At 41.1% G+C, this 11,308-nt stretch overlaps 1 protein-coding gene across 1 annotated transcript in view; it reads left to right on the forward strand.

Annotated features, from left to right (window-relative positions):
* Window positions 1-4,019, forward strand: part of LOC118856332 (rho GTPase-activating protein 29-like) — a 72,161-nt gene extending 68,142 nt beyond the window's left edge. The window contains exon 22 of the mRNA XM_036766592.1: window positions 1,813-4,019. Within this exon, the coding sequence (XP_036622487.1) occupies window positions 1,813-2,663 (851 nt within the window). The 3' untranslated portion in view covers window positions 2,664-4,019. The remainder of the gene's footprint in view (window positions 1-1,812) is intronic.
* The last annotated feature ends 7,289 nt before the right edge of the window (window positions 4,020-11,308 follow it).

Here is an 11,308-nt window from a genome sequence, read left to right on the forward strand (position 1 = left end):
CCATATATGGGAAGGAGAGGAGTCCAGATAATGCGGAGATGACAGGTGCAAGATGCGGGGAGGATGGTGGGGTCTTGGACAGAATTAGGGATGTTAGTGCAAAAGAAATGAGCTTCGTTTTAGATTTGTTCGCCAGATCATCCAGCTTAAAATGTCCAGTAGGCATTTATGAGCATAGGGAAAGTGGAATAGTAATAGATTATGGTCATGTAGGGAGAGCCAGAGGGTCTGATCAGAGAAGTGGACAATTACTATTTGTGGCTGAGGCATGAAGGAAAGGGACAGATGCGGGATAGAGAGCTGGAGGGAAGAAGCGAGGCTAGTAGGAAGATGGTGATGATGAGCGAGGTGAGCACTAAACCAGCTTTTACAGTTTGCCTCTTATTGAGAAACATATGTCCAGCTGAGAAATTTTCTAAGACCAGGCTAGCAAAAGTAGCAGCGGTTGGTGGAGGGTGGGGGTGGTAATAGTTGGTAGTAGTAATTAATAATAGTACTCATCAGCATTATCATCAGTAGTGGTAGTAGTTGGTTGTTGGTGCTAGTAGTAGTTAGCGACAGTAGTAGCAGTACTTCTTAAGGGCTTCTTCTTAAGCACAGTGGATTAAATTCCATTTTTAGGAGTGAATGGGGAACATTACTTTGGGAGAGAGTTGGTTGTTCTTAATGTGGTTGTTGTCGCCAGCGTCTCTGCCCTTTATCTCTTGCATTCTAGTACCTATTATAGAGATTTTGACCTTCCTTTCCTATCTCTTCCTTGCTATCTCCTAGATGCTATGACCCCTACTTGCAGAAATTCTCTTAGAGGTTTAAATGGCCAGGCACTGAAAGAATTTGGCTGCTTCATTAATAAGTGATATAGTGGACCACCGTCTTCACGGTTCTCTCTTGTCATTTCTAAAAAAAACCCCACATTGTTGCTAGGTACTGGAGGCCTTGAGCATTTTCACTGTTGCTGTGCCTGGTTGTTTTCTCCTATTAGTACATATTTGTGATTGGAAATCTTTACTTCTGGCCAGAAATTGGTTATCGATCTAATCATTTCTATTTTAAGCCCCTCAGGTGAGGAGAGTCCTCTCCTCCCCTCCCTTCCCCTTCCCTCCCCTTAAACACCATCCCTTTATTAACTTCTTAAAGAGGCCTATTCACTGAATGGGTGTTACCTCAGAGTGAGAACCTGAAAAGACCCTAGCCTGAAAGCACCAGAGGCTCCTGGTGCAGCCTGAGCCATCTCCAGTCATCCTGATGAATATCGGGCCACTGGACCCAGATGGCTCTGGAGGAGAAAGTGAGGCTGGTGACCTTGCACGGCCCTGCCTCACTCAGATCCAAGTCAACTGCGAGTTTTATCATCATTTCCCTGATGTCAGGGTCCTCTTTGAGAACGAAGGACAAACACAACAGCAACAACAGCAATCTATTTCAAGCAAAAGAAAAGGCAGGGGAGCTAAATTAGAATTCAGTACAGCTGACAAGCAGGTTAATTTAAGCAGGTCACAGTCTGGGGTCAGGACTTGTAGTGTGTCACTAAATTATATTGTGCATCAAGTTTTTCACTGGAGCAGGATGGTAATAAGGAAGCCTGCGTTATTTTTTTCCTTACGAATGTTCCTTTTTCCAGAAACAGTAAATTTTGTAAAGTGAGTAGTAAGTGCATTCTTTGTATATACTTTCTGTGCTGGGATAAGCTTGTGAGGTCTTTGTGAACCTGTCTTCTCTCTGTGAGCATAAACAGATGTCCCTTTAAGTTAATGTGTTCACATTTAGAGTGTGTGAAAATGGAAATTAACGTCCAGTTACTGCTTCTTTCAGAAAACGCTGTGTCTTCAGTTTTTGATGAGACTGAATCCTACCTCTTCAAGAATGAAGATCGTTTGAAAGCTGACAGTCGTTCACATGTAAAGTGTAACCCGATAACCTTGAGATCACCAAGGATAAAGACGTCAGTTAGACCTGTGAGTCTGCCAGTAGATCGATTCCTTCTTCTGGACTTTTTAAATGAGAACAATTCCAAAACTATGGGAACTTTAAATTCAGACAAATCTGGCAGGAGTTCAACCAATGAAGAAATGTCTGGACCAAAATCTTTTCCTAACTCGTCCTCTAGACTTTGTTGTTATGACCCCAAAACTTGGGACAAACAGATTAGACAATATGATATAAGTACGAGGACTACGGTGATTATGCCCGGTGCATGCCAGGAAAACAGAGAACCAGAGAGTGGTGCTACTTGTGTTTTATCTCTCAACTCCAATACCCCTTCATCCGATGCCATGCAGCTCAGCCAGCCAGACATGGTACCGGTGAAAGTGGCAAGAGTAACAACAGAAGGCTGCTCTTTGGATTCTAATCCTCTTGCTGCTTTCAAGGCCCGGAGAACTCTGCAGCCCCCACCAGGAACATTTTATATGCCACCTCCCAACAATAAGGTAAAGGGAAATGGAGAAAGTTTTCCAGAAACTTATACAGCAGCGCCTGTTAGTGTCAATCAAGAAAATACTGTGAATTTTGTTGTGAACTCAGATTCACCTGCACAGCGGGTAAATCAACCCAAAGCTAGCCCTGAGGAACTTCAGTCATCTGATGTGAAACCTGTAGTGTGCCAGAGACTAAGAACAAAACGGTTTCAACACCTGGAGCAAAGAGAAGCACAATTTGTATAGGATTGCCAAATCTTGTGTTTTATTTTTATTTTTGGTTGAGATAATAGGAATGTTTTAGGCCATCTGTCCATAGTAAAGTGTTAAGGAAGGGTTGAGTATCTTCATTGGGACCACTTTTGTGCCATATTTGAATTATTTTTATAGGCATCATTTTAAAAGTTAGGCTGGAAGGTTATTATGAACTAAAATGAAATTTTTTTTTATTTTAGTAAGTTTTGTTTCTTAGAGCAAAGAGAAGCACAGTTTGTATAGGGTTGCCAGAGATTGCATTTTATTTTTATTTTTGCTTGAGAGAAAGGATAATAGGAATGTTGTAGGAGTCTGTCCATGGTCGGGTAATAAGGAAAGGTTGGATGTCTTCGTTGGGACCACTTTTGTGCCATATATGAATAATTTTTATAGGCATCATTGTGAAAGTTAGGCTGGAAGAGTGTTACGAACTAAAATGAAGCTGACTCATTTTTTTGTTTAATAAGTTTTTTTTTAAATATGAGAGTCTATTTAAATGTATCTCCAAATAACATGCTTGAGCTAATAGGTGCAATTGCAAAAGCTTCAGTTTCTGAAGTGAATTTTAAGTGCTTATTCATATGAAAAAAATAGTTATTTCCTTGTGCAAAGCTTAAAACTTCTTAGTATAAATGATGTGGTTTTAAAAGTCTAACAATTTAAATTCTTGTGCTTTTTTACATAAAAGCTTCAGTTTTTCAATCTGTGCAATTCCATGTTTTTCCCCTTAATAGATTATCTGATGGCCAAATTGGCTTATCACTGTATCATATGTATTTTTATGCTTATATTTTCATTTGTTGCCAATTTTTACGTGTTGTCACTTTAATTGTACCAAGAAGATGCACTTAGTAAGCTGCAAAGGTAGAAGGGGTGAAAGTATGTGTGTGGTGGAGGGCAAAAATTTACCACAATGGAGAAGCATGGCCCTCTATAGAGAGGTACAGCTTCTCCCAGGCATGGTTTTAGGAGGATCTTTTTGAGGGTAGGCTGGCAGAGCGAGGAAAGGTCACCAAGGTGAAGAAGCATGGTCTCCAGGAACTGAAGCTAAGTGCAATACCTCCTCCCTGGCATGTTCTTCTCTAGTCTCTTCAGATGTTGGAGCACCAGTGTTGACCTGTTGGGATTGGGAATGGTACTAGAATTCCCAGTTTTGCATGTCATTGACTCTTCTGTTTATATTTGCTGTGTTTTTCTTCATTTGTCTAAATTTGAGTACACACTGTGGGTCAAAATAAACAGAATATCCTCATTTGGGGTATGCATTTGCTATATGCCTTATATTAGATGTTTTTATGCAGTCATGTTACAATTGCTAAACACAATAAACATTAACTTTTTAACATATTTAAAGGACTCATGCCTTTTTATTAACCTATCTCAAGGATTTGTCACCTTTTAACTTAGAGATCTGGGGTCTCATTAAGTTTTCACCACATGTTTTGTGTTAAATATTTGGATTCATGTCTTTCTGGAGTATAACCTTGGGGAGGGATGGGGGAAATTTTGTTTATAAAACTTTTTGTTAACTTGGATCTGATATTTCATCCAAGTTGGAGGTTCCAGATAGAAACTCCTACCAAGGATATAGATCAGCAACTTAATTGTAGTTTACACTAAGAAGCTAGATGACCTTCCCCATGTTTGTGCTACTCTAGTATGTGTCAGAAAAGAACTGAGCTCCAGGTCATCATTGCTGTAAGATATTGGTCCCTTTATCTTTTAGGCTACACTAACTTCTGATTTTATATTAAAAGGTATTTTATTATTATTATTACATGGCCTTTAAAAACTATGCTAAATGAAGTCTGAGTGTTTTTGTATGCTATGGAGCCTAATGTTCCCTATGAGATGGAAAAATAGAAAGTACCATATCTGGGCCCTGGAAAATAAAGACATCTGCCCCTAGAACTACCTCTATAATTTAAAAATGTATTTAGTTAAATCAATGAACATTTTTTGAAACTGGTATGAAAATCAGGTAAAGTGTAGGGAGCCAGCATTTGGGAAAACCATAGTTCAGCAGCCACCAGAAGTTGTTGTAGACAAGAAGTTGCATTTTGTGAGACGAATTTCTTTCCTTGGTGCTGTTGCTTTAGTATCTTCATCCTAATAATTCTGTTTTCACATGCAAACTGCTCCAGCGGAATAGTCTCTGCTAAGGGTTTGTTATTGGTATTGTGGTTGGGGTTAGCTAGCCCTCTGCTTTCTATGAACACTTTTTTGCCTCCCGAGGCACAAAGAGGCATTCTGTGAGGGTATGTTGCTATTTATCCTGTATACGATAGAGTACACAAGGTTGGACAACTTGGCACCATAACACATTATGAAGGCAATTAGCCTGGGAATTGATTTACTACTAATAGGCTAGGACCACGTGTAGCATTTAGTAAAATGTAGTAGCGATGAAGTCTCATAAAGAGATCAAAAGCCAGCAGAAAGCCTCATGGGAAATGTATGTATAGTTAATAAATACTACACTAGGGTGGGTCTTAGCTAAGTAACTGTTCTTACTTTGTTGAGAAAATTAAGGTGAATGAATCTTCAGGTATTTGAAATTGCTTCATCATGCAGAATAGATAACAAATTGCAGGACATCTTGAGAATCAATCTCTTGGCATCTTCAGAATCGGCTCCTGACGCTAAACTCTTCTGGGTAGAGATACTTTGAGGACAGAACCCAAATGTGGTGGTGAATTGACAGTCTTGGAGAAAAAAGTTTGCTACAGAAATTCGCCATCCTCCCCTACGTCTGCCTTTGCATTGGGGTCTCTAGATGTTGAAAGTATCTATGGCTGAATAAATCTAGGTAATTCTTTGCAGAATGTCTCTGCTTCCTCATTTGAAGTAGAGATGAAAGTGTAGACGTTGCTGTTATCTTCATGGTGATCATTTGCTCATGCTCACCAATGGCCTCGTAGTGCAAAACGATCATAGCAGTAACTGAGGATCGTTGATTTCGAGCTGGAATGTACATTAGAGGTTGTTAAGTGTTACTCATCCTCCAGTTTTACTAGTGACCAAGTGTCTCATGAAACAGTCCCACACAATAAAACAAACTTGCCCAACTTTTTATTTGTTTGCCCCTTCAAGAAGAACCTATGAGCTATCCTGCCATTTATCTGCAAGCTCCCTTTCGTCTTTAGGAAGATACAGATATCGAAGCATCAGTAACAAAGAACACTATTCCTACACAGTCAAAAAAAATGCAAGCGATGACTTAGAGTCTGATTCATACTCTTGATTCTGAGTTTGCTGAATACTTGTCTTCCAGTGTATCACCTTCCTCTACTACTCAGTTTCCCATTTCTTCTTGTCACCTGTGGTCAAGTAGATACTAAGTCTCAACTGAGTGCTCATATCTATCTCTTCACTTTAATTCTTATAATTTAGTATGGATTTTGACTTTGCTCTGACAGTTATTGCCTACCTAAATAAAGCACTAGGATCCAGTTGTCATTCTGTAGTCTGCCATTGTTCAGCCCATGAGTTCTGTCTCTTTTGAGAAGAAAATATTGTGAATGGCAAGATCAACAGCCTTGGTAGAAAACATAATGTAGGCTTTTTGCTCCTACTTCTACATGCTGTTTAAGAACATATTTGCCTTGCCTTGCCTTGCCTAGAAGTATCCACCTTTTAAGGTGCTAACACAGACAGAAGGGGATCCTGATTCTCCATTGCATCTACCTACTGCCAAGAAATGACAATAATTAAGTGCTGTCATCAGGGAGCCTACTAGTCAAGGCCCAAGGAGTTTTTTGTATATTGTTAAATTGAGTCTCATTGGAATTACTGCCAGTGGTGTTGGTGGTATTGTCTGATGTGCTTTCTAATTTGTTATTAAAAGACTTGAGAAACAATTGAAGGAAAAGCCAGTGTCCTCATTATCTCTATTAGCATATGTCTATGTCTGTCACATACTTATGTGGCAGCGCTTAATCAGAGAGCTGACACAGTAAAAGCTTGGCGATTAAATAAATCTATTTAGAATTGAGCTGGATACTTTAACCAGCTGCCCTAGAGACACTGTTGTCTCAGCAGTTCTTCAGAAACCTTCTCATTAGTCAAAAAGGCTGCAGGATTTGTTTTCTTTTTACACGAGAGGTGCCTGTATGTGTATGAATGTATATATGTATATGTGTACATGGTATGCTATAGTCTCACTTTTACGAGGTGATATTGTTGCCCTTTGTCAGAGTCTAGTAACTTCATAGACCAATGCCCTTAGTAAAAAGATTTGTTCTGTAAAACTTGGACTCGGTCAAAGGGCCAAACCCAAGGACCTAGAAAGCCACATGTAGCCTCCAGCGAGCAGATTCCCCTCCCCTGGCTAGTTGTTTGTACTTCTATAGTACAACCAAGACCTAGCTGTCACAGACCTCAAAGCCTCCCTAAATCAATGTTCCCCACGGCAAACCGGGAGAGAAAACAGATTTCTGGTATAAGGATCGTACCAGAACCCTTTTAATCTTACCTTCTTAAGTTTGAGAGAGGCACAGGGTGTTTAATGATAATATAAGTATTACAAATTCAAACAATTAGCTAGGATGCTCATGTATCCTTTGTCTTGGTGCCCCTCTCAAAAAAAAGTTCTCTAGGAAAAGTTAAGAAGTTCCAATGGAATTGTATGTTATATAACTCTCTTTTTATATGTTTACTATAATAGTAATCATATCAAAACCAGGTAGGATCAGGAGAGAACTGAGGTACTTTCTTTGAAAACAAACACTCATTTTTACATATATTCAGTTTTTTACAAACTAACCTTTATTTTGAAAACTTGAAGGAATCCTTAATTGACCAAAAAATACTTGATGGAGTATTCCCCACCAGCAGTATCTTAGCATCCACAACTGTTTTTCCCACTCCAATCCATCCTCCACTCAGATGTCAAATGGATCTTCCTAAAGCACAGAGCTGACCGCATCACCTCATCCATTCAATAAATTCCAGTGGCTCCCTATCACCTCCAGGTTTTTGTTATTTTTGTTCAGTCATTTCAGTCACGTCCAACTCTTTGTAACTTCATTTGAGGTTTTCTCAGCAGAGATGCTGGAGTGGTTTGCCATTTTCTTCTCCAGCTAATCATACAGATGAAGAACTGAGGCAAACAGGGTTAAGTGATTGGCCCAGGGTCACATAGCTCTTAAAGTATCTGAGGCTGGATTTCAACTTGGCTGCTTAACCACCTCCAGGATCACCTCTAGGATCAAATACAAAATCCTCTGTTTGGAATTCAAAGCCTGGGCCCCTCCTACCTTCTCCGCCTTTTATCTCACTCCCAAAGTACTCTACAATCCAGTGATGCTGGCCTCTTTGCTGTTCCTTGCAGAAGACACTCCCATCTTGATTCCAGGCATTTTCACTTGCTGTCTCCCATGACTGACACACTCTTCTTTCTCAAATACATTTCCCTGAAGTCCTGATGGGGTGCTTGGACCCCAGTTTTAAAATCACATTTCTCCCTAGCTTCAAAACATTATCCCTGACAGTTTTCTTGCCAGACCAAGGTCACCATGCCTAGCACTAACTCATGGGTGGCCCCCAGTGAGAAATCTTTCCCCATCACAAGAATAAGTTGACTGCTGAAGAAATTCTCTTGCAAAAACAAGACTATCTTGTAATCACAGAATTACCATGTATTGATTTCCAAAGTTATCATATTCAATCCAGAGGTTGAGCTATACATACCATCTTGGGATTGAAGGGTGCTCGAGACCCCAAAATACCGACATGCCGGGTTCTACCAAATGAATTCAACTCAAGACTTCTTAGCCAAAGAAAAACAGAGTTTATTAAAGATTCGCCATATTGGGTAGACCCTTAGGGAGCCTGAGCATTTGTGACACTAATGCCAGCGGGCCAGATCAATCTGAGCTGAGCTAGATTGAATCTGAGTGCCTTCATGGAGGCAAGATGGAACCTCATACATACAGAAAGATTGTGGGAGGGATCTAGGGTGGTGGAGTAGTCCAGGGTGATGGGAGGAGGGGTTTAGGACAGACTGGGGTGACTGGGGTGAGGTCAGACTCCAGGGTGGGAAGTAACTGAACAGATTAGGAGGGCTAGGCTAACAGACTTGGGTATAGATGTTTTGATACTATCAAGGGTGGGAAACAGTCAGAAGGCAATCAGAAGGTAACCAGACAATGGAAGGCTAGGCTAGGCTATTTGGGCATGAAAAGCCAGATCAAGTGGGAAGATTCAGGGCGGAGTTCAAGGGGGTCTAAACCCCGTCAATAACAGACCAAAAATACACCCCTGAGAAACTCCTCACCCCTTTCCAGTTGTAAATGAAGCCTGTGACCAAGGTTGTAGGTTATCACCTAATTAGCATATCTGCTAGATAATCCACTACTTTTTCTATATAAGCTTTAGTATCATTCCTGTTAAGTTAGTTGCAGTTCCTTAAGGAAATTCCTGAAGGATCTCAGTCTGCTATATTGGCATTACAATAAACCTTTGCCACCTTGACTTGAAGAATGCTTGTGTTAGAAATAAGCCTGACACTGAAATTCAGGTATCAAGGGCAATTTATTATTACTGAGGAATCCAAAGGAATTGGTAAACATTCCTGGCCAGGAGCTGACTCCAGCATTCCTTACGAAGGGGGAGTGGAGAATACAGGCGTGAGATCAGCTTTCTTCTGTTAGACTGACACAGATTGATGCACCCTCAGCTCAGATTGGTCTGCTCCCTTCTGGGTTACAATCTTTCCTATATGCCCCTCACGTGTAACTCCTTGATATGTCCTCCCCCTCCAACATATATCCCATGTTCAAAAATGGCAGAAAACTTCTCCCTGTGGGTATGTAAGGTAATATTCAATTAGCCAATTAAGCATGTGTGGTGGCCATTTGACCCAGTTTTCTCTTCAACCCTGACTGTTATTTGGCCAGTTTAGGCCAGTTTTGCCTATATCCAGAGTTTGTGGTTTTTAGAAAGCCACTAGCTATTCTCTCATTAGCTGGGTCCATCTACCTTAGCTAATTTTTATTCCCTTCTTTGTTCAAGCTGACACTTCATTAATTATTCTGTGGAACTTAATTAACTCCTCTGTGGAAACCTAACGTTCCCTAACTTTTACCAATCTCTCACACTCGAAGTCCGTGAATGCATTCCAGACGACCCCCTTCTGTACTCCGGTCTTTGGGAGGTCCCTGAACCCCACCCCCCAAACCTCAACAGTCCCACCTAAAATCCTATCTTCCACAAGAAACCTTTTCTAAGTCCCTTAATCAGCCTGCCTTCTCTCTATTGGGCAGCTAGGTGGTGTAGCGGATAGAATGTCAATCTTTGAATCAGAAAGACATCTTCCGGAGTTCAAATCCAGCCTCAGATGCTTCCCAGCTGCATGACCCTGAGCAAGCCACTTTGTTGAGGTCTAGGGGAGCTGGGACCCCAAAATAGAAACACATGGGTCCTGCCCAAATGAATTTAACCCAAGCCTTCTTTCAGCCAAAGACAAGGTTTATTAAAGCACTGATAGGGGGTGGGTGTGATTCTAAAAATAAGCCATATTGGCCAGACTCTTAAGGAATCTGAGCGTAACACAAATACACGCTTATATTGACAATGGGGCCAGATTGAATCTGAGCACCTTAATGGAGGCAAGATGGATTTTAAACATGGAAAGACCCTGGAAACCAGGAAGGGGTCTAAATGGAATTAAGGGAGTGGTGGGCTAGGATAGGGCCAGATGCTGACCAGGAAAGGGCAGTTAATAAACTGGGGAGGGCCTATTGCCCCAGGGGAACTCCCAGGACCTGGGCCAAGTGGGAAAACCCAGGGGTTTCCATTTTGGGGTCTAGACCCAAAAGACATGGGCTTTTCCTTTTGGGGGTTCGGGTCACATCCACATCATCCCTCCTCATTCTTTTGGGGTAAGGTCAAAGGTCTCAGCTTCTGAAACTGCTTCCTGCTGGCAAAGAGTATAGAGCTGTCCCTGCCTTGAGGGGGCCCCAAAGAGAAGGTTGACGGGAACAGAGCACAGGCTGCATCCAGGGGACAATGGGGGGACAATGGCTGGCACCCACTGTTCACTACCTACCAACTGTAGCTGAATGGCATGTAGTCTGGAAGACACAAATCTGACAAGCAAGTCTGCAGGTCCCAAATATATAGATAGGGAGAAGTAAAAGTGCAAGAGCCCTGTTAAAATCATTTACATTTGACCTGCAGGATTATCTGACCTTGTTACTTTCACTAAAGTTTAAGTAATATTTTTGCAGGTAGAAGTTTTCCACCCCTGGGTTTGATAGTTACACAAGTGAATTTGCCAGAGATTGACTTTTACTCCAGTTATAACAAAAGACTTGGGAGGATACTCAAGTAATGATTAGGCCAAATAGGTTACCTCCCTCTAAGGAAATTGATTGCACAGAAATCTCCTCTCCAAACCAAACTGAAGATGTTTCTGATTTAAATTCAGTTGTTTGGGGTATGTAAAGACTACACGTTCTGGTCAAAACCGTGAGATCTCACACTTGCATGGTGCTTATATCTTTTACCAACCACTTGCTCTGATTATGGAAATTTGCTATAGAAGGATAAAGCAGGGACAGGATTGGATCCGCATCAACTTAATCCTGTTTGCCTCCAGTTTCTCATCTATCAAAAGAGCTGGAGAAGGAAAT

This window comes from Trichosurus vulpecula, chromosome 7 (assembly GCF_011100635.1).
Source record: "Trichosurus vulpecula isolate mTriVul1 chromosome 7, mTriVul1.pri, whole genome shotgun sequence".
NCBI classification, from domain to species: domain Eukaryota; kingdom Metazoa; phylum Chordata; class Mammalia; order Diprotodontia; family Phalangeridae; genus Trichosurus; species Trichosurus vulpecula.